We start from the raw sequence: 23,060 nt of genomic DNA on the forward strand, positions 1-23,060 counted from the left end.
AGTCACCGCAAAAAAAAAATAGGAGGCATTACTTTCGTTACGACCCTTGAATATCAATTCATTAACCACATTTAGTATTAATTCTAGCTGCATAATCGTTCAACTTTGACAATGCTGCCTGGAACGCTCAGTAATCTCTAACGATGGTTTGGTATATCTTCTTTGGTTTGCAGATTACATCAGTCGTATTAAAAGTGATTCCTACTCTTATTCGTATTTTAGTATTATTCTCTGGGACTGTAATTTCTGCATATACCATGGACCCTTGAAAACTGTGATGACTCTTGAGAACTGGGGGAAGCAACATTTCCATACTTCAGTGCCACTGTGTTCAATGTCATGCTAAGTTCAACTGTAATTTATTTTATGAGCGTCTACGTTAATCATACGTGCAACTGACTTCACGCTGACACTTCGATTCGACGGCATAGGGAAAAATGTGTCAACATACAGGGTGGGCGGGAAGTCTCCATAACCCTTGTATTGAATTCTAATTCATCCGTTTTATTTTAGCACAAGTAATTCCTTAAGTATTAAGTGTCCATTATATCTGTATATTCCCAATCGAGCTGTAAGTACATTTGCATATGCCTCCACGTTCTTCTTGACATATTTTTGAACATGTCCGATGTTATAGTGCGAAATACATCCTCAACAGCATTGCGTAGTTCTTTGTAGCATAACGACGTGGCTGCAGCAAGACGATGTGTCTCCTCACTACACTCGTGAAGTGCGCGAGTTCCTAATTGAACACTTTCCAGGACGGTGGATAGGTCATGGTTCATCAGCAACACCTGTTGTGACCTCACCACACATGACGTCTCGTTATGGAGAGTGATCAAGTTGCATGTATCTGCACATGCATCCTGTCCCTTCAAAAAAGTATGGTCTAAGCAGATGTGATGTCATCGCTGCCCATATCATTACGTGAGGCGAGTTCATTCCTAACTCGACTGTGTAATGAGGATTCTCTTTGGCCCAAACGACAATATTTCGAGCAAGTGAGCTGCGATAAATAGAACATCCATCTGAAAACATAACCTTGGCAGGATTCACCGCATTTGGAAACTGAGTTAACAGAGCACGGCGTGCTAAAACGCGATCATTCTCGTCTGTATCCAACAACTCGTTTACGAACATCAGTCGAAAAGGTCTGAGTTTAACGCATTTCTTTATGTGATCTCGTGTTGTTATCCTCGATGCGCGTTTGAGTGTCGACTTCATAGAAGATTGTGCAATCGAAACAGAGACCCCGGACATGTTTCTTCTCGTGTCTTCTTCCTTCCACTCCGCAGTCTGTCTTTAACACTGCCAAAGGCAAAACCACGTCTTTTGCAATACAGAAGTGTATTCGCTGTGGAACCTCATTAAATCTTTCCTGGAATGCTTGCATAGTATGTCTCATTGTCTGTATGTTGTCGTTCGTGAACCCACTCACTTGTCACTAAGTGCCCCTCAGTAGTGTAACTATGACTGCTCACATCTGCCATGGGTACAAATTAAAATCCGACGGCGACTACGAAAAGATGTAAACATGAAGTACAACAATGATACTAACGACTGATAAGAAGTAATGTAGCTGCCAACCTGAGTAATAACATTCGACACTAAACAGGATTACAGGGGTACGGGAACTTCTCGCCCATCATACATTCTCTAAGTGAAGTGGTCTTTCTATTAGAGGTTCCATAAGAAAATTAGGAATACGGTGAGCTATGAGTGAGGTTCAGAGGAAAAGTGACTCATGTTTTATAAAATCGAAGTTTATTAACAGAAAAATCCCTTCATTCTCACAGCTCGTGAAACACCGTGAAACAAAAATAAATCAACGTGGTTCCTTAAGGTGCATGGAGGATTACTACTAATACTCTTTAAGGATAACATCAGTACGCGAAATGTGGGTACTTTAGGGAGTAAAACAACATCCAAGGCTAGTATATTCCATAAACGCTCGATAATTCCAACAAATAACATCTTATCGAAACGCTCTCTGGTCTATTGGTATTCATTCTATTCAGGGAGTTGAATGTGAGGCAACGGTATGGGCCTATTCAGAGTGGGCACCAACCCGTCAAAATGTAATAAAATTGGCAAATTTGAACACTCTCAAGTTTGACACACATTTAGGTATTCGTTCTATTCGAGGAGATGAAAATTATTTGATTAGCCATCTCCTAGTGGGAGGAACTCTACTCACAATCCACAAGGTGGCTGGCACTACACAGATGTACAAATTTACGCTGAATAATCATACACGAACGGAAAAGCTATCAGAATGATGAAAATAGAAAACAGGAGTTACAGATAGGTCACTCAAAACGATCAGTAAAGTGAATGGCGTGAGGACTTCGCACAATGTTAGTTTGGTAGGGAGGGTCGCACTCGTAGTTCATAGAAAAATAAACAAGAGTAATCATTTCAAATATACACTTCATACAATGGAAGTATGTATTAATACTCCTAACCACGGAAGAAAGTGCTGAATCCAACTATCGATCGTGCTGAATGCATTGGTTCAGCATCAGATGCAGTTTTTTTTTACGATGTGTGTCTGTTTGTGTGTGTGTGGGGGGGGGGGGGGGGGGAGGCATTGGACCGGTTGCAAAATCGCTCAAGTTGCTGGTGGCTGCTTCGCCAGTCGAAAGATGCTAGTTAAAATGGGCGGTTACTGAACATGCTTGAAAAGAATCCAGTGCAAAATTCCCACTTTATGCAATCAATTTTTGGTCAGTCAAAAGACGTTAACAAGGCGAGATGATCGTTGCTCCAGACCACTCCATATTAGGAGCATGTTTGAATATGACTCAATGGAAAATTACCAAAAGTCTACACGGAAATAGAAAGAAACTGCTCCGATATCTACCGGTAAATTCAATAATTCACACATCAACACATTACACAGTTTAGTCATGATGGGGACCACGGAAAGAAAAGACATTGCTGATGTGAGCTACAAAGTAGAACAAACTGGTCCCTATGAATTCGTTGGCCGAGCACAGGGTATAAGTATGACAAGAATAGCAGAAAGCTAAATTGCCGGACTGAATCCGAAGTGAACAAAGCGTTTTATGTAACCTTTCCATGGAAGGGGGTTGTAACTGCCTCCTTTCGGTTTTCCATGGATCAGACTGAGACTGCTGTCTGGGATATGCATTCAGTTTAATTTAAGTGCATGGCTGTAGTAGAGAGAATATCAAATGGAGGCTGGTTATAACACTATAGCAAGAAAAGCTTTCGTAAAGAAAAGGATTTTTTTAACATCTGATATTAACTTAAGTGCTAGGAAGTGTTGTCTGGAGTGTAGACTTGGACGGAAGTGAAATGTGAAGAATAAGCAGTTCAGACAAGAAGGGAATAGAAGCTTTTGAAGTATGGTGTCGGAGAATAATGCTAAAATCAGATGAGTAAGTAGGACGCAGGAAATACTAAATCAATTTGGGAAAAATAAATTTATAGCCCAACATGATGCATACTGAGGCATCAAGTAATAGTCAATCTCGTAACGGACAGGAATGTGAAAGGGGGGAGGGGGAGTATAAATTGTAGAGGGAGACCAAGGGATGTATACAATAAGCAGGTTCAAATGGATGTGGGTTGCAGTTGTTAAAACAGAGATGAAGAGCCTTACACGGGAAAACTGTATCAAACCATTCTTTGGACTGAAGACCGCAACAACAACGACAATGAAATGTATACATTACTGTGTTTCGCTGCTGATTGTAACAGTAAACTAAACATTAAATTTAAGAGTTTCTGTGAAGATACTCTTCAATGGATTGCCAGGACTTGCAAAATAGACAGTTCTTTATTTTAGACTTAAACTGCGCCACATCATCTACATAATATTTAGTGTTATCTGGTAGGTTGTTGAATTTACATGTGCCCATGTTTGTGACCCCTTTTCTATACAGTAAAGGTTGTGTCTGGTTCATATTTTATGTTCTTCCTCTCAAGAGGTTCACTATTTTTTTTTGGGAAATAGGTATGTTAATAATGACAAAGGAGATTAATGATTGTATATATATAAACTGTGAAGTAGTTGTCAAATTCTATAGTTTTTGAAAGAGGTGTTTGCAAGATGGTCTAGAATTAAACCAAATATAATTCTGTTTACATGCTTCTATATTCTCAAATTACTGTCCTTCTACTGTGAGTCTTCCCCAAAAATTATTCCATAATGAATTAGTGAGTGTAAACAGGCGGAATAAACCACTTTATTCGGTTTTAAAGCACCTATAGCAGCAATCATGCGTACTGAAAACAGATGGAGTGTGAAGTATTATAAATTCTAGGGGGTGAGGTTTCCTGTTAAGGTTGTGACCTATATGTAGTGCTAAAGCTAAGCGTATTGTATTTCTTATATTTCATCTAGGATCATTTAAGTACATCAGAAACAACAGAGTACCCAAAATCGAATCTTGTGGTAATCATTTCTGATTTCTTCAAATTGTGGGTGCCTATGTTTTATCGTTGATATGTTACTCTTTTTGCGTTGTTTCTGTCACCCGGATAAGATACAAACATTATCCGAGCAGGCCATGAAGGACCAACGCTACCGACCACTTAAGCCGTTGGCACACGGACCGTGCATCCGAACGTTGAGCGTTGAGCTTGCCTAGTTTCTGGCGTCATAACGTGGAATAGCACGGTCGGGAGTCTTTTCCGAACGTGCAGAGCAATATCTGGCATGTCAGATATTCTGAGCGCGCGTCTGAGCGTTGACCAATGAGATGGCACAACGCCACCTACGTCACACGCACGCCGTCTCCCTTCAGTACAGAGTTGTGAGCCGCCATATTGGCATTCATTTCAAGTCTATACGTATATATGCCGTTTCTGAGCAACAGCAACAGCAACAGAATCACTGGAAAACCCTTTGATAATTGTGTGATTCGTTCCAATAAAACAATGAGAAACATCATATGCGTGGCAAAAGAATTATTGTAACTTGCGTATTATGACAGTAGGCTATTTGAAGGCAGCGACACACTGAAGAGCCACACAAAACGCATTGTTCTTGGTACAATTTGTTATAATTAAATTTCAGTTAGTATCATATCTACGATTAAAGTTTTCAGCGAGAGGTAACATACTATAATTAGATGTGCAAAACCAGATGTTGGTTTAGGGTAATGAGTTGCGTCACTGTCCTAACATGAGTCATTTTGTTGAGGCGTTCGTTCGCGTCTTGACACAGCCAAATTTTTTTCCTAACATTCGCGTTTTTATTAGGTTCTGATACTTTATTATTAGTTTAATATAAGTATATACTATAATATTTGATGTTATGTAAATACAAGTTCACCCTTTTTTGAGGGGTCACTTTGTTCGATTGGCTTAATCTGAAGGACAGCTTGCGCTACTTGTATAAAGATATTTTGTTCCTTTTTCTTTTACGCTTCGTAATTCACATGTTGCAAAGATTCTGCTACTGGTTAGGAACAGTGATCAAGTAAGACTGACCTTGCGATTTTACTAAAATGTGGGAATGATGAAATAATGTTTATCTTATGCGGGGAAGTATTCCAGATTCGTAACGAAGTGTTTGTAACGGAACTTTCATAAGCCTGTGTCCTTACTGACTGGACATGGTACTTTCCTTTTCGTGGACGATGGAGGAAAAGTGCGTTTTAATAGAGCTAACGTGGGAATTTCACGCGCGCCCGTTGACTAGAGAGTGTGATTTACGAACTAGAAACATCCCTCAACTGCCGCTGGAGTGCGATGCGATCGCGTATACCACGTTGGGCCCACGTACCGTAAGCACAAGTCGCATCGTTCCTGAGCGTTCAGCAGCACGTTGAACTTGGCACGCTCAGCGCTAACGTTCGACAGCACGGTCCGAGTGCCGACGGCTTTACCGTGTCCTTCTCAGCCTCTAGGCGTCACCGGATGTGAATACGGAGGGGCATGACGGACTGATGACTCCGTAGTTTGGTCCCTTTACTCCCAAAACCAACCAACCAACAGATGGACATGTGGTCAGTACAACGCTTTCTCGGTCGTTGTCAGTTTTCGTGATCAGCGCCCCTACTTCTCAATCAAGTAACCCCTCAAGTGGCCTCACAAGGCTCAGCGTACCCCGCTGGCCAACAGCACAAGTCAGATACGGACGGTGACCTGTCCAAGTTCTGGCCGAGCCCAACAGCTCTTAACTTGGATGATCTGAGGGGAACAGGCGTTCCACTGCGGCAAGGCAGGTGGCATTCAGATAAGATGAAATTAAATAAAACATATGTACTACGAGGGTCACTCCGAAAGAAATGCACACTATTTTTTTTTAAATCCATCTTTTATTCCACATGTTTGAAAGTTTTACAGTGTGTAGATACATCCTTTAGAAACAATATTCTCATTTCTCCACATAATTTCCATCCCTCTCAACTGCCTTACGCCATCTTGGAACCACCGCTTGTATACCCGCACGGTAAAATTCTGGACCAACCTGTTGGAGTCACTGTTTGGCAGCGTGCACAAGGAGCCATCATCTTCAAACCTTGTTCCACGAAGAGAGTCTTTCAGTTTCGCAAAGAGATAACAGTCACATAGAGCCAGGTCAGGACTGTAAAGCGGGTGTTTCAGTGGTGTCCATCCTAGTTTTGTGATCACTTCCATGGTTTTTTCACTGGCATGTGGCCGTGCATCGTCGTGCAACAGCAAAACATCCCGCTTTTGCCGATGTGGTCGAACACGACTCAGTCAAGCTAGAAGTTTCTTCAGTGTCGTCTCATTGCATGAGAATTCATGGTGGTTCCACTTGGCATGATGTCCACTAGCAAGAGACCTTCGGAATCGAAGAACACCGTAGCCATAACTTTTCCAGCAGAAGGTGTGGTTTTGAATTTTTTTTCCTTGGGTGAATTTGCATGATGCCACTCGATGATTGCCTCTTCGTCTCTGGTGAAAAATGATGGAGCCATGTTTCATCACCTGTCACCATTCTTCCAAGAAATTCATCTCCACCATTCTCGTACTGTTCCAAAAGTTCGCTGCATACCGTTTTCCTTGTTTCTTTGTGATCCACTGTCAACATCCTGGAAATCCACCTGGCACAAACGTTTCTTAACGCCAACACTTTCAGTATTCTGCAAACACTTCCCTCCCCGATCCTAACGTAGCCTGAAAATTCGTTCACTGTGATGCGTCTGTCAGCAGTCACCAATTCGGGAACTCTCTGCACTTTGTCTGGAGTGTGTGCAGTACGAGGCCTGCCGCTGCGAGGACAATCCTCAATATTGCCGTGCCCGCTTTCATCACATAACCTGCTTGTCCACCGGCTAACTGTACTGCGATCGACAGCAGCACCTCCATACCCCTTTTTCAATCTCTTGTGGGTGTTTCCCACTGTCTGGTTTTCACAGCACAGGACTTCTATGACAGCACGTTGCTTCTGTCGAACGTCAAGTGTAGCAGCCATCTTGAAGACATGCCGTGACGGCGCCACTCACGGGAACAGATTAGATTAGATTAGATTTACTTTCATTCCAATTGATCCGTAGTGAGGAGGTCCTCCAGGATGTGGAACATGTCAGAAAAACAACAATACATGACAAATATTTACAACTAAAACAAATAAGCTAATTTGCCATTCCACAGGTCCCAAGTGGAATGATCGTCATTTTTAATGAACACAAAGTGTCATTTTACAAATACTAATGCACTGATTTTAAAATAAAAAAGTTTTTTTATTTATTTATAAGGTAATAAACATGTAATGCAACTACTGTAATACTTATTTACAATGAAAACATTACTGCACTGAACACACACACACACACACACACATTTTCAATGAACACATTACTGCACTGAAATTGTGCAGAAGTTATGTTGTACTTATATACAAATCAGTTGGTTTTACTAAGAAATTCATCAATGGAGTAGAAGGAGTTGGCCACCAATAAATCCTTTAGGCTTCTCTTAAACTGAATTTCATTGGCTGTTAAGCTTTTTATGGCTGCTGGCAAGTTATTGAAAATGTGTGTTCCTGAATAATGCACACCTTTTTGTACAAGACTAAGTGACTTTAAATCCTTGTGAAGATTATTCTTATTTCTAGTATTGATTCCATGAATTGAGCTGTTGGTTTGAAAAAGTGATATATTTTTAATGACAAATTTCATTAAGGAATAAATATATTGGGAAGCAGTAGTTAGTATCCCCAGTTCCCTAAACAGGCTTCTGCAGGATGTTCTTGAGTTGACACCACATATAATTCTTACTGCAAGTTTTTGTGCCCAGAAAACTTTAGCTTGGCTTGATGAATTACCCCAAAAAATAATCCCATATGACATTATGGGTTATGAGAGTAAGCATAGTATGCCAGCTTTTTCATTTTTATATCCACTATGTCTGACAAAATTCGCATTGTAAACAGAGATTTGTTAAGACGCTTCAGCAGTTCTGTGGTGTGCTCCTCCCAGTTGAATTTATTATCAAGCTGTAATCCCAAGAATTTAACACTGTCAACTTCTTGTATCTTCTTGTCATCGTATGTTAGACATATATTCTTGGGACACCCCTTACAAGTTCTGAACTGCATGTAGTGTGTTTTTTCAAAGTTGAGTGACAAAGAATTGGCTAGGAACCAGTGATTAATGTCCACAAATATTTTATTGGCTGATCTTTCTAAGACTACACTTGATTTGCTATTTATTGCAATGTTTGTATCATCGGCAAACAAAACAAACTTGGCATCTGCTAATGTTACTGATGAAAGGTCATTGATATACACAAGAAAAAGTAAGGGCCCCAAAATGGAACCTTGTGGGACCCCACACGTAATTAGTTCCCAGTTGGATGATGCCTGATAGCTTGATACATGTCTCTTTCCTAATAACAACCTTTGTTTCCTGCCAGAGATATAAGATTTGAACCATTTTGCAGCATTTCCTGTTAGACTATAATGTTCTAGTTAACTTAAAAGGATATTGTGATTTACACAGTCAAATGCCTTTGACAGATCACAAAATATCCCAGTTGCCTGCAATTTTTTGTCTAATGAATTAAGCAAATTTTCACTGTAAGTGTAGATAGCCTTCTCAATATCAGAACCTTTTAGAAATCCAAACTGTGACTTTGACAGTATGTTATTTGAGATAAGATGGTTATAAAGACGACTGTACATTACTTTTTCGAAAATTTTTGAGAATGCTGGCAACAGTGGAATTGGACGGAAATTTGATGCTATTTCTTTATCTCCCTTCTTAAACAGTGGCTTAACTTCAGCATATTTCAGCCATTCAGGAAATATTCCTCTGATAAACGACTGGTTACACAGGTAGCTTAATATGTTACTTAGCTCAGAATCACATTCCTTAATTAACTTTGTTGATATTTCATCATACCCACTAGATGTTTTTGATTTTAAAGATTTTATGATGAACATTATTTCTGTTGGGGTAGTGATGGTCAAATTCATATTATGGAAGTTACTTGAAATGTCTGGTCTAAGGTAATCCATAGCAGCATCTACCAAACCTGACAACCCCATCTTTTCAGTAACAGTTATAAAATGTTTGTTAAAAAGTTCTGCAACACTATACACATCTGTCACCAATGTATCATTTACTCTTAATGCTATTTGTTCCTCTTCATGTCTGATTCTACTGGTCTCCTCCTTCACTATATCCCATATTGTCTTTATTTTGTTATCTGATATATCTTTTCCTTGTAATATATTTGCTTTGACATCCGTATTACAGTCTTTAATATTTTGCAGTATTTCTTATAATGTGCTATAGTATCAACATTGGAAATGTTTCGGATTGACAGATACAGTTTTCTTTTTGTTTTACAAGTTACCCCTATTCCTCGAGTAATCCATGGCTTCTTTGTTGTCTTTGCTCTAACCTTGGTAAGTTTTGGGGGAAAGCAGTGTTCGAATAAGGTAAGCACTTTATTAGCAAAAATGTTATATTTTTCATTCATGCCATGAGCTCTGTAAACATCAGTCCAGTGAATGTCTCTGAGGAGTGTCCTAAAATAATCAATTTTTGGCTTACTGATTACCCTCTTGAGCTCAGATTTAACAGATTTTATATTCTGTTCAGTATTAACATTTAACAGAAGGAACTACATGTCATGGTCTGAGAGGCCATTGACTATTGGTTGTGTAATATAATTTTGTTCATTGGACTTTTCTATAAAGATTTTATCAATGGCTGTTTGTGAGCATGTGGCTATCCTAGTGGGGAACTTTACTGTGGAAATTAAGTTGAATGATAGTGTTACTAACTCAAATAAGTTCTTATTGGGAGAGTCTTTAAGGATATCTACATTGAAATCACCAGCAACCACTATTTCTTTGTTTTTGGTTGTTAAATGGGCCAGTACAGCTTCAAGGTGGTTTACAAACAGATTAAAGTTACCTGCAGGTGCTCGATATACACTTAATATTATGAAGGATTTTTTGTGAAAATCTAATTCTGTTGCACATGCTTCCATATGCTGTTCTAGGCAAAATTTATGAATGTCTATGTTCTTAAATTTATGACAGTTCCTGATGAATGTGGCAACTCCTCCTTTCTCCATTTCTGATCTACAAAAGTGAGATGCTAACCTAAACCCTGTAACACTTAAAAGTTCTATACCAGTGGTCACATGATGTTCAGAGAGGCAGATTATGTCAGCTGGGTTTGAAGACTCTAATTCATCTATGCAGATAGTTAATTCATTAATTTTATTTCACAGTCCTCGAATTTTTTGATGCAATAAAGATAGCTGACATTTCACATTGACTGAGTTAAAATTGGGTGGAGTTAAAATATCTGCTGACAGTTGAAAATTCTTAACCAATGGCTGTTTATGCTGATGTAATAAGCTGGAATTATGTTTTTTTGATTTCTTTCTCAAACTGAAGGTTTGAACTAAGTTTGAAAACAAGCGTAAAGAATGTATCCACACACTGTAAAACTTTCACACATGCAAAATGAAAACTGTATATTTACAAAAATAGTGTGCATTTATTTTGGAGTGACCCTCATATTTTATAATAACAAGTTTTAGTGGCATATAAATCGCAGAAGTTCGAAGGGAAAACACCTCTTTCATGCTGTACATTTACTTTTCTATTTTATTTGCTCACCGAGACGTGTTTTGCCCTGTTTACAAAGCCTTTTCAGTGGGTGTCAAATCAGTGTCTAATTTGTGGTTCTAAGAGAAACAGCTTTCTGTCCCTGCAAATGGTTGAAAGCTTCTTGCGTTTGCTCTGTTTTCGAAACTTACTACTGTAACTGACATTTTCTGTGTCCAGACGTGAATGGAGCAGCCTTTTTCTAGTGTTACATTTTTTAATGTTACGAGTACTCTGGTTCCTAACAACATATTTCTTGTATCAATTACAGTATTGTGATTGTCTTGTCAGTATGCTGACTTTTTAAACGATTGCCTGTAGATGATGGCTGAAACAACAGCAAAGAAAGCCATTTATTTTGCTTGTATGTTGTGGTAGGTTATTTCTGTATGGCAAGAGGGTAAGCAGGTCCAAATTTAACTAAATTACTCAGGGCACATTAAAAGCCACAAATTTTAATTTTCTCCAAAATGAGTTTGTGATTTGAACTGTCGAATACTTTAGAGACATCACAAAAAATGGTGTTGAGCGTATATCATAAAATGTAATATACTAAAGTTTAATTAATACTGCGATGACGATTATATTTCAGTTTGTTGCAGAGAAAAAAAAAACAGGTATTAGAGATTTTCTACTCCACTGAACAACAGAAGGTAGACTAATGCAAAGAGAAATCATAATTCAGAAATAATTTTCAGTCTGCATTCAGTGTGAATTGATCTGAAACTTTGTGGCACATTAAAATCACCAGACTGGGGCTCGAATTTAAGACCTTGGCCTTTCGCAGGGAAGTAGTCTTCCGGCTGGACTATCGAAACACCACTCTCGAACCGGGACGGCAGAACATTTGCCCACGAGACGCAAAGGTGCCAAGTTCGAGTCCTGGCCCAGAAATGATCAATATCCACAACATAACTTACTGTCTCAAGTACACACATCATTAATACCCTCAATGTTTACAGTTAAAAGCGACGTTGCCGAGGCTCACAACTCGAGATACAGAGGTCACGATGTTGGCGTTACAAGGTCTTTGAGACATTTTTCAGTAACTTCCTTCCAAACGCATACATCGTTTATTGAAACTCAGTGTCACGACGGTTGTGGCCATAGTAAACGTGATCAGCAAGTGGCCGATAATGGAACGTCGCGAATGACTGGATAATATACCCAAAACTGCTGCTAGCTGTATTGCAGTATAACACCATCGTTATAATCTAAGCCGTTTTCAGACCTTCACAGAAAGGAGATTGTGAAATGAACACTCCTTTCCATCCGGCTCTATGCGTTTATGCTGTTGCAATTCCACTTTTTAAAAAAAGAAAACCAAGGTAAACTAAAGAGAAAGCAAAATAGAAATCACCATATTTGTGTGTCCACTGGAAAACATGTGGCTTGTCAAGTGATTCTTAGCAGAATGCGTGAACCGCATGAAATGAAAAGCAATTCTACATAGTACTTTTTTGCTTGAATATAATCGTGATCGAAACAATATACGGTGAAGCAGTTGATAAACTTAATTTTTTTTCCTCTGTACATAGAAAAGTACTGATGGAACCAAAATTCTTAAATTATTACAACGTCTATCTCCTTCGGTCCGCCAATTTCACTAAGTTGGAGTCAAATGTGTTCCCTACACCTACAGCCTTGATACGGTTTCCTTGACGTGACATCTTTTTTCATGCAGGTTGTCCTGGCAATATACTTCCAAATGGCTTCATCAGGAAAAGATGTCTCATCGCTGGGCTGGCTTCCTGTAACGACATTCGTCATGTACATTGCTGTCTACCCACCTGGTAAGTTTCCCTGACATTGGTCACTGATTCAGCAATTATACTATTCTGAAAACTCTATATTTCGCATATGATGTAGTTTCTGGTTAATCTGCAGACCAGTAGGTATGTCATAGTAAGTTTCTTTGTATGTACACAATGTATTCATTCCGTGTCTTCATTCAGGTCGTTAGAGAGGACAAGAAGTTCCGAACCGAGTTTAATCACATTCTTTGTGCACCAGTATTATGATACTCATCTTGCTGTACATACAAGATCGCTTAATTAGTTATACAGGAATACTGATATAAATATGTAATACATGTGAGCTACCTAAAATTACAGACGCTTTTTCCTCTTATTTTTTAAGTAAATTGCATTCACATTGCCATAGTTTATGTAGTACGTAAGAATCTTCGATTTCCTCATTCTTCTTCTAATTGTGCCACTCTTATTTGATAGTATTACTTCATGAGTTGTTGTTTCCTTGGTCTTATGATTTGGAGTACTGTATATCTTTCACATTAGTGACAGCTGACTTTCTTACTGTGTTCAGTCTACATGGGTACTGAGAAAATATCTTAGGTCCATCAATGATAATATGTCCTCAATATAATACTGAGATGAGAACATTAAACAAGTTCTTTTTAAAGTACGTTTTTATGTATACCAACGTCAACTGCTAAAAACTTCATTTTACTACAACTAGCTTCGACTTTAGACTTCATAATCTGGCAGACTTAAAAGTTCAAAATGATGTATACCACATATTCTGTATTATAATTGAGAAATATTTTACACTTACAGTTAATGCTCTGAGCTCTAGTCTAGGGATGCAAGCATTTGGTGGTGTACATATATTAATTTATTAAAGGAGTGTACCACAACTTTAAAGTACTCCAGTCATTCACTGAGTACAGAGGATGTTGCTCATTAGTAATTCAGTAGGCACATTCAAGCGAGATAATTTCATCGCCGATGTGCATCTTTTGTTACAAAGGAAATTTATGTTATTAACAGAATCTTCCGTCGGTTCTTGGTAGAACAACATTATAGTAAATGAAAAGCACCAGTTTGCTTTTGTTCTACAATATTACTTTTATTATTAACCAGTTTTCGGCTTACAAGACCATCTTCAGGCATTTACTGAGTACCATCACCAAAGAAGTTAAATGTTAGCAGACAACATTGGAAGAGAAGCAACACATCTAGACTGAAGTAGAAACATACAGTAAGTAACATCTTTGCAATGAAAAAGTAAAAACTGAACAGTACATACATAACAATGGAGTAGATAGGAAAACCTTTAGCACAAAATAGGAATAGCATGCCTACAAAACAGTTTCTATTAATAAACAAAACTAATAAAATAAAATTAGTACTAGACAAGGCTGCATCAGGAGGTATGAAACATGGACAGTGATACACAACCAATTAAAAGAAGAGACAGTTATCAATGTAAATACAGAATACATAAGGAACTTAAGCAATATCGATAAGATAAACAGAAATAAATAAATTCAGGAAAATGGAGGTGTTTGAGGGAACCTACAGTTTGAGAGTGTGCTGGTACTGCATTTTAACATTGACATTATAATCAAAGCAGTGGCTGTGTACCGTTTTTATTAAATGAATGAGCAAAGTAAAATATGAACAGTATTTTATGAGACAACTACAAGGGGTGTTAAACATGGACAGTAATACAAGTACCAGTTAAAAGAAGGCCTTACATATTGAAACTACATCCTATGTGGAATAAAAAGACAACTTTAACAAAATAAAACAACTTAAAGAATACAGGAAAATGGGAATATGTAGGAAGAGAGAGTGTGGGAAGTAATGAACAACAAAGATGATTATATAAAGTTTAGGAGAGGGGAAGTCTTGAGCTGTGTCTCGTCATTTAGGATGTGATCTGTAGTTTCAATAGTTAAGGCTTATGTTAACGTTAAAATGCAGTACCAGCACACTCTCAAACTGTAGGTTCCCTCAAACACCTCCATTTTCCTGCATTTATTTATTTCTGTTTATCTTATTGATATTGCTTAAGTTCCTTATGTATTCTGTATTTACATTGATAACTGTCTCTTCTTTTAATTGGTTGTGTATCACTGTCCATGTTTCATACCTCCTGATGCAGCCTTGTCTAGTACTAATTTTATTTTATTAGTTTTGTTTATTAATAGAAACTGTTATGTAGGCACGCTATTCCTATTTTGCGCTAAAGGTTTTCCTGCCTACTCCATTGTTATGTATGTACTGTTCAGTTTTTACTTTTTCATTGCAAAGATGTTACTTACTGTATGTTTCTACTTCAGTCTAGATGTGTTACTTCTCTTCCAATGTTGTCTGCTAACATTTAACTTCTTTGGTGATACTACTCAGAAATGTCTGAAGATGGCCTTTGTAAACCGAAAACCGGTTAACAATAAAAGTAATTTTGTAGAACAAAAGCAAACTGGTGCTTTTCATTTATTATGACATTTATTTTACTTGAGGTTATCTGAAACATCGGTCTCAAGCAGCTACTTTACATTAAAAGTAGTGGGAACATTTCCACAGCGCCTCTCCAGCAGTTCGTTGAGCATTCCTGGTTGGTTGGTTGATTCGGGGGGGGGGGGGGGGGGGACCAAACAGCGGGGCCATCGGTCTCATCATCGGATAAGTGAAGCAAGTCGGCCATGCCCTTTCAATGGAACCATTTCGGCATTGGCCTGGAGCGATTTAGGTAAATTATGGAAAACCTATATTAGGATGTCCGGACGTGGGTGCGAACCGTCGTCCTTCCAGTGTGCTAACCACGGCGCCCCCTCGCTCGGTCGAGCATTTCTGTGACGTCGACACGCCATCTACCATAGACACAATGGTGATGCAGCCCACAGCTCTCCTCTCGTCTCTCTTCCTTTGATGCTCTTTGGTAACGTACTCAGATCGATGAACTTATGAATTAATTGCACAATTTATAATGCGGCCGTAGGGATTTACAATTTAATTATTCTATTTCACTAAGAAATAGCACCGTGTGCATCGGACTACCCAACGCCTTGTTACAACAAAATTTCAAATACATGTAGTAATAATAATTCTCTTTTACATATAGAGTAATAATTGATAACTTGAAATTAGAGAGGAAGAAAACATCAACGACTATTGTACGGTTAGCGTAGGTTTTATATTGTTGTAATGTAATGTAGCACTAAATCGTATAATAGCTTAGTGTCGTAATAAATGTGCTAATCACTTACATGATCATACATGCAAACTAAACTGTTAGTCACGAATCAATCAACATTGAGATTTATATAGACGATACCACAGAGTTAATAAAACTATTAATTTACTATAAAGACTAAACAGTGTGTTCGTAAAGAAACTTTATACTTTAGTGCCAAGCTTCATTAGTAATCGAAATATACTGAGATAATGAGTTTTGAAAAAAATTTTCAATGAAAGGAGCTAGTTGTCTGAACCGTGTTTAATTCTTGAATTGCAGAGCTTCAACGAAAAAAGTTATCGAGAATCTGTTCTGTTGAAAGAAATTTGACTTAGTTGGATTGTTACAGTAGACATCGTAGTTCAGTGGCAGATAAACAATTTTCTTGTTCTTCTTTATCCTTTCTATTGTAGTGCTACGTTAATTATTTCATGATGGCAAACCTCGTCTCCTGCAACCTCGATGTACAGGGTTATTACAAATGATTGAAGCGATTTCACAGCTCTACAATAACTTTATTATTTTGCACACACATACAAAAACTCAAAAAGCTTTTTTAGGCACTCACAAATGTTCGATATGTGCCCCTTTAGTGATTTGGCAGACATCAAACCGATAATCAAGTTCCTCCCACACTCGGCGCAGCATGTCCCCATGAATGAGTTCGAAAGCATCGTTGATGCGAGCTCGTAGTTCTGGCACATTTCTTGGTAGAGGAGGTTTAAACACTGAATCTTTCACATAACCCCACAGAAAGAAATCGCATGGGGTTAAGTCTGGAGAGCGTGGAGGCCATGACATGAATTGCTGATCATGATCTCCACCATGACCGATCCATCGGTTTTCCGATCTCCTGTTTAAGAAATGCCGAACATCATGATGGAAGTGCGCTGGAGCAACATCCTGTTGAAAGATGAAGTCAGCGCTGTCGGTCTCCAGTTGTGACATGAGCCAATTTTCCAGCATGTCCAGATACACGTGTCCTGTAACGTTTTTTTCGCAGAAGAAAAAGGGGCTGTAAACTTTAAACTGTGAGATTGCACAAAACACGTTAACTTTTGGTGAATTGCGAATTTGCTGCACGAATGCGTGAGGATTCTCTACCGCCCAGATTCGCACATTGTGTCTGTTCACTTCACCATTAAGAAAAAATGTTGCTTCATCACTGAAAACAAGTTTCGCACTGAACGCATCCTCTTCCATGAGCTGTTGCAACCGCGCCGAAAATTCAAAGCGTTTGACTTTGTCATCGGGTGTCAGGGCTTGTAGCAATTGTAAACGGTAAGGCTTCTGCTTTAGCCTTTTCCGTAAGATTTTCCAAACCGTCGGCTGTGGTACGTTTAGCTCCCTGCTTGCTTTATTCGTCGACTTCCGCGGGCTACGTGTGAAACTTGCCCGCACGCGTTCAACCGTTTCTTCGCTCACTGCAGGCCGACCCGTTGATTTCCCCTTACAGAGGCATCCAGAAGCTTTAAAATGCGCATACCATCGCCAAATGGAGTTAGCAGTTGGTGGATCATTGTTGAACTTCGTCCTGAAGTGTCGTTGCACTGTTATGACTGACTGATGTGAGTGCATTTCAAGCACGACATACGCTTTCTCGGCTCCTGTCTCCATTTTGTCTCACTGCGCTCTCGAGCGCTCTGGCGGCAGAAACCTGAAGTGCGGCTTCAGCCGAACAAAACTTTATGAGTTTTTCTACGTATCTGTAGTGTGTCGTGACCATATGTCAATGAATGGAGCTACAGTGAATTTATGAAATCGCTTCAATCATTTGTAATTGCCCTGTATAACCACGTTATCCATATGCTTTTCCCCTATCATCACAAATCCACACCAATGTACTGAGAGCAGCACACAAAGACAACTAACTACAGACTGACGCAGACTACCATAACTCAATGCAGTTACACTAAATAAAATCTCTGCCTAACGAGTGCAGTTCTCTTACTGGCATGATAGTATGTTTTACATACTTTGTTTCTTTTTATTACACATTAAATAGTATCTGTGTTGTTAACATTTTGAAAGAATTAATCACAAAATTATAACGTCTGCAATTACTAGTTCGCTTAAACAGAAAAATGACAGCAATTATGCAAATAATTCCTTAGGCTAGTAACAAGTGACGTTATTTGTTTTGCAGAATATCGGCGAATACTTGGAAATATCTCAAAATGGACTATCAATTGAAATTTACAGATATACGAATGAAAGTAATGCTGCTCCTTTACCTCCTCCACAAGCGAATTATTCTCCCATAGCATTCATCCCCTTCCCTCCCCCCCCCACTCTCTCTTTTTCAAAGCTCATTGTCACTGGAACCACGAACCTTGCCGAAGTCGGGTGTCCTGCGAGCCTCAGAGTTAGAGATAGCTGTACAGTAGGTGCGTAGATGTAACTGCGACTAGGGGATATCCATGAAGAGGTCAAAACAATCCGTGGTTTCTGAAGATGGGCAGCAGTGTTTCTAGAATTTTTTCACGGGCAATAATCTGGATGGTGGTTTACTGATTGGCCTAGTAACAGTAGCCTGCATGGATTTGCTGTGCTGGTACTGTGAACGCCTGAAAGCAAGGGGAAACTACAGCTGTTATTTTTCTCCCGCAGGTCATTCATCTCTACTGTATTGTTAAATGTTGATGGCATCCTCCTGGATGAAACATCCCGAAGGTAAAATAGTCTCCCAATCGGATATCCAAGCGGGGGACTACGCAGGATGAAGTCGTCGTCACGAAAAACAAAACTGGCATTCTATGGATCGGAGCGTGGAATGTTAGATCACTTAATCGGGCAGGTAGGTTAGAAAACTTTAAAAGGGAAATGGATAGATTGAAGTTAGATATAGTGGGAATTAGTGAAGTTCGGTGGAGGAGTGGCAGGACTTGTGGTTGGGTGAGTACAGGTTATAAATACAAAATCGAATAAGGGCAATGAAGGAGTAGTCTAATAATGAATAAGAAGCTAGGAATTTGATTAAGCTGCTTTGAACAGCAAAGCGAACATGTTATCGTTGTCAAGACTGACACAAACTCAACTGCCAGCACAGTAATATAAGTTTATATGGAAACTGCACTGCAGACGAAAAAGAGACTGAAAGAATGTGTAACAAAATATAGGAAATTATTCAGATAGTTAAAGGAGACGAAAATGTAATTGTGGTGAGTGATTGGAATTCGATTGTAGGGAAAGGAAGACGAGGAAAAATAATAGAACATGGACTGATGAAAAGGAAATAAAGGGGGAGTTACCTGGTAGAATTTAGCACAGAACATAATTTAATCATCGTTGACGCATGGTGTAAGAATCATGAAAGAACACTGTATGGGTGGAGGAGTTCTAACGACAGTGGTACGTTTCAGATTAATTATGTAATGATAAGAGAGAGATTTAAAAAGCAAATTTTAATCTGTAAGCTATTTTGTCTCAGATGTGGACATATATACACACATATATGGCCGTCACAGGCCCTGCAGACCACGCCCTGCTTCCAAAAACTGCCTCCATTCCTTTCTGTTATATGCTCGATGCCTCCAGGGGTTTTCAGCACTCAGAGATGCCAGGTCCTTCGCTAGACCGTCCATCCAGCGCTGCCTCACCCATACTATGGGGTACCTGGCGTAAGGTGTCAAGTCAAGCGCTTTGTTCAACTGTCTTTCGTCTGGCATACAGGCTACACGGAATGCCCATTGGAATCTTCTACTACTCAGCTTCTGTAGGATTGTTAGTTGTGCCATGGAGAGATAGACTTCTTCGTTCTCCCTCTTCCTCCATTCCCCATATCTTCCTCACTACCCTTCTTGCAAATATTAAAAGTTATTCCTTTTCTCGTTTAGTCATGCACCAGATTTCTGAACTCTGACCGTAAATTAATGATTGTGAACTGAAGGTTAAAACTGAAGAAACTCAAAAATTTAGGAATTTAATGCTACGGAACCTGGATAATCTGAATCAAAATCAGAGGTCAGAGGGAGCAAGAGGCAACTTTGGACTGAAACAGGGGAAAGGAATATAGTAGAAGAGGTATGGACAGCTTTGAGAGACGACATAAGTGAAAGCAGCTGAGGATCACGCAAGTAAAAAGAGAAAGCCTAGTAGAAATAGTTGGCTAATGCAGGATATATTGAATTTAATTAACGATAGGACATAGTATAAAAATGCAGCAAATAAAGCAGGCGAAAGGGAGATCTATATGTGAGACTGTGAAAACGCAAAATGGCTAAGCGGGAATAGCTACAGGAAAACTACAAGGCTGTAGAGAATGCTTGTCTAGGGGAAAGATAGATGCCGCCAATAGAAAAATTGAAGAGAGCCTTGAATATAATAGAGTCAGCTGTAGATGCTCAGATGGCGAGCCAGTACTAAGCAAAGAAACGAACAGCTGAAAGTTAACAGGTGGTTATAACTGAGGTGCAGGTGCTCAGCAAGGTCCGGTGCAGGCTGTTATTATCGTATGGCAGTGAAGCTTGGTAATTAATGTGGAGCCGACTTACGCTGATAAAAATTAGTTCCAGTTGTGGCCGGGAAACGGCCTTGCCGCAGTGGATACACCGGTTCCCGTGAGATCACTGAAGTTAAGCGCTGTTGGGCGTGGCCGGCACTTGGAGGGGAGACCATCCAGGCCGCCATGCGCTGTTGCCATTTTTCGGGGTGCACTCAGCTTCGTGATGCCAAATGAGCTACTCGACCGAATAGTAGCGGCACCGGTCACAAAAACCCATCATAACGACCGGGAGAGAGGTTTGATGACCACATGCCCATCCTACCCGCATCCTCAACTGAGGATGAGACGGCGGTCGGATGGTCACGATGGGCCACTTGTGGCCTGAAGACGGAGTGCAGTTGTGGCCACCAGGTGCAAATCAGGAGATTAGATTAGATTAGTACTTGTTCCATAGATCATGAATACGACACTTGTAACCTCCCCCTCACTTATCGACCTAAATGACAGTGAAAAATTAAACCGCGTGTACCTAATGGAAATTTGGGAAAGGCAATCGTCACCGAAGTTAATCTGTCGGTAAAGAGGGAGGAAAGGGTTACATCTAAATGAAAGGGAAAATGCAAATGAAATTGGTGGAAATTAATTTTAAAAAGGGGTAAAGTTAATAAAGAAAGTAAATGTCCGGTCGTCACGTTAACAATTAATTGGCGCTAATTAGATATTTGAGATTTGGGGGAAATTACAGTCGCCAGTCCTAAGGACAATTACTATAGTAACTGAAAAAGAAAGGTTATTACACATATAATTAGCACTAGAAGCGTGGCAACTGAAAGTTGACACGTGTAGTGTGAAAACTGAAAGTTTGTCAGAAGTAATAAATTTCGCTACACTCTGACTTAATTTAGCAAAAGAATTAATAAAACCGAAAAATCGAAAGTTAATTTAGTGACTGAAGTTAATAGTGAGCTTTCTTTCAGAAGCACATCGAAATTCAGTAAAATACGGTTAGTCTTGGACTACCTCAACAATCATTTCAAAAGCTACTTGAATCTACGCAATTTAGAAATAAGAGATTTAACTTTGAACTGAATTAAATGATTCTGAACAATTAACAATAGTAAAATTTAGTACATACCAAGCTGAGCTGCAGTCACAGGTAAGCTAAAATAAGGTAACAAAACTAGCACTCTTAATTTGTGCTTGTGTAATCTAAGTATTGTAGCCAGCTATGAATACTTTAACTGAACTTTGAAATTAAAGTAGTGAAATGGACTGATGGTATTTTAATGCTGGCGTCTGAATTTGAACGACACTCGGGTTCATTCCGGAAAAGGAAGGGACCCTGCTTGGTAATGCAATTGGGACAATGAGCAACAAAGGTTCATGCTAAGTAGCTGTAATTTTGTGATGCAACAATTTTAAAAGTTTTAAAAGCTGAGGTCTGCCATACAGTTCTAAAACTTTACGTGCTTCCAGTCTTCCTTGTTGGTTGATTGAAGGTTTGAAGCCGTCGATCGAGGAGGTGGCGACAGTCACTCATTGTCGGCCGTCGCTGTTGCAGAAGCTGGATGTTGGCGCGCCTCCTTCTCGACACGGTCCCCAGGCGAAACGGGCTCTTGATGTGCGCCAGATAATGCTTCCCGTCCGCGACACCATGTCAGAAACTATCATCGCAAGTCGAGAGCAATTACATGCTGCCAAACCCCGAAAGCGCGGCAACTCGCGGGAGCTTCACACAACACACCTGCTCCACTCGCTACTCCAGCCAGACTCTCCCTCTGCCCGCGCTCCACGCGACAGAGTTAACACTACCAAAGATCCTACACACTTTGATTCTTCACACGACCTATCGATGTAATCGTTCGATAGCAGTTTTCCCTAGGCAAGACCCAGCGTAAAAATACAAATAATATTTACGAAACAAACCAATTATACATCGACATAAATGCATAAATATATATATACAAATAGTAAAACAATTACAATATGTAAAGACACAGAAATGTCATATATTCAGGTAACAAAAATAAGGAAAACAAATTTATAGTACAGTAGATGGAAGTAGGAGGATATGCATTTCCGGCGTTACACACTTCGTAATGATGTGGAATGTGTCAGGTTAATAAAAGGTGTCTATACAAGATATTACATTAGACAAAATATTACATGACACTCAATATATATATATATATATATATATATATATATACATATATATATATATATATATATATATATATTTGTGGAGGTTGGGAAATTACCCACTTACTATTTCCAAAAATTCATCTAATGAGTAGAAGGAGTTGCCATTAAGAAATTCTTTTAATTTCCTTTTAAATGCCATATCGCTGTCTGTCAGACTTTTGATGCTATTGGGTAAGTGACCAAAGACTTTTGTGGCAGCATAATTTACCCCCTTCTGAGCCAAAGTTAGATTTAACCTTGGGTAGTGAAGATCATCCTTTTTCCTTGTGTTGTAGCCATGTACACTGCTATTACTCTTGAATTCGTTCGGATTGTTAATAACAAATTTCATAAGTGAATATATATATTGTGAGG

At 39.2% G+C, this 23,060-nt stretch overlaps 1 protein-coding gene across 1 annotated transcript in view; it reads left to right on the forward strand.

Moving 5' to 3' along the window:
* Positions 1-23,060, forward strand: part of LOC126176130 (facilitated trehalose transporter Tret1-like) — a 107,880-nt gene that overhangs the window by 82,469 nt on the left and 2,351 nt on the right. Inside the window, exon 5 of the mRNA XM_049923268.1 lies at positions 12,759-12,867. Coding sequence (XP_049779225.1) covers positions 12,759-12,867 — 109 coding nt within the window. The remainder of the gene's footprint in view (positions 1-12,758; positions 12,868-23,060) is intronic.

The sequence above is a fragment of the Schistocerca cancellata genome, chromosome 3, assembly GCF_023864275.1.
Source record: "Schistocerca cancellata isolate TAMUIC-IGC-003103 chromosome 3, iqSchCanc2.1, whole genome shotgun sequence".
In the NCBI taxonomy this organism is placed as follows: domain Eukaryota; kingdom Metazoa; phylum Arthropoda; class Insecta; order Orthoptera; family Acrididae; genus Schistocerca; species Schistocerca cancellata.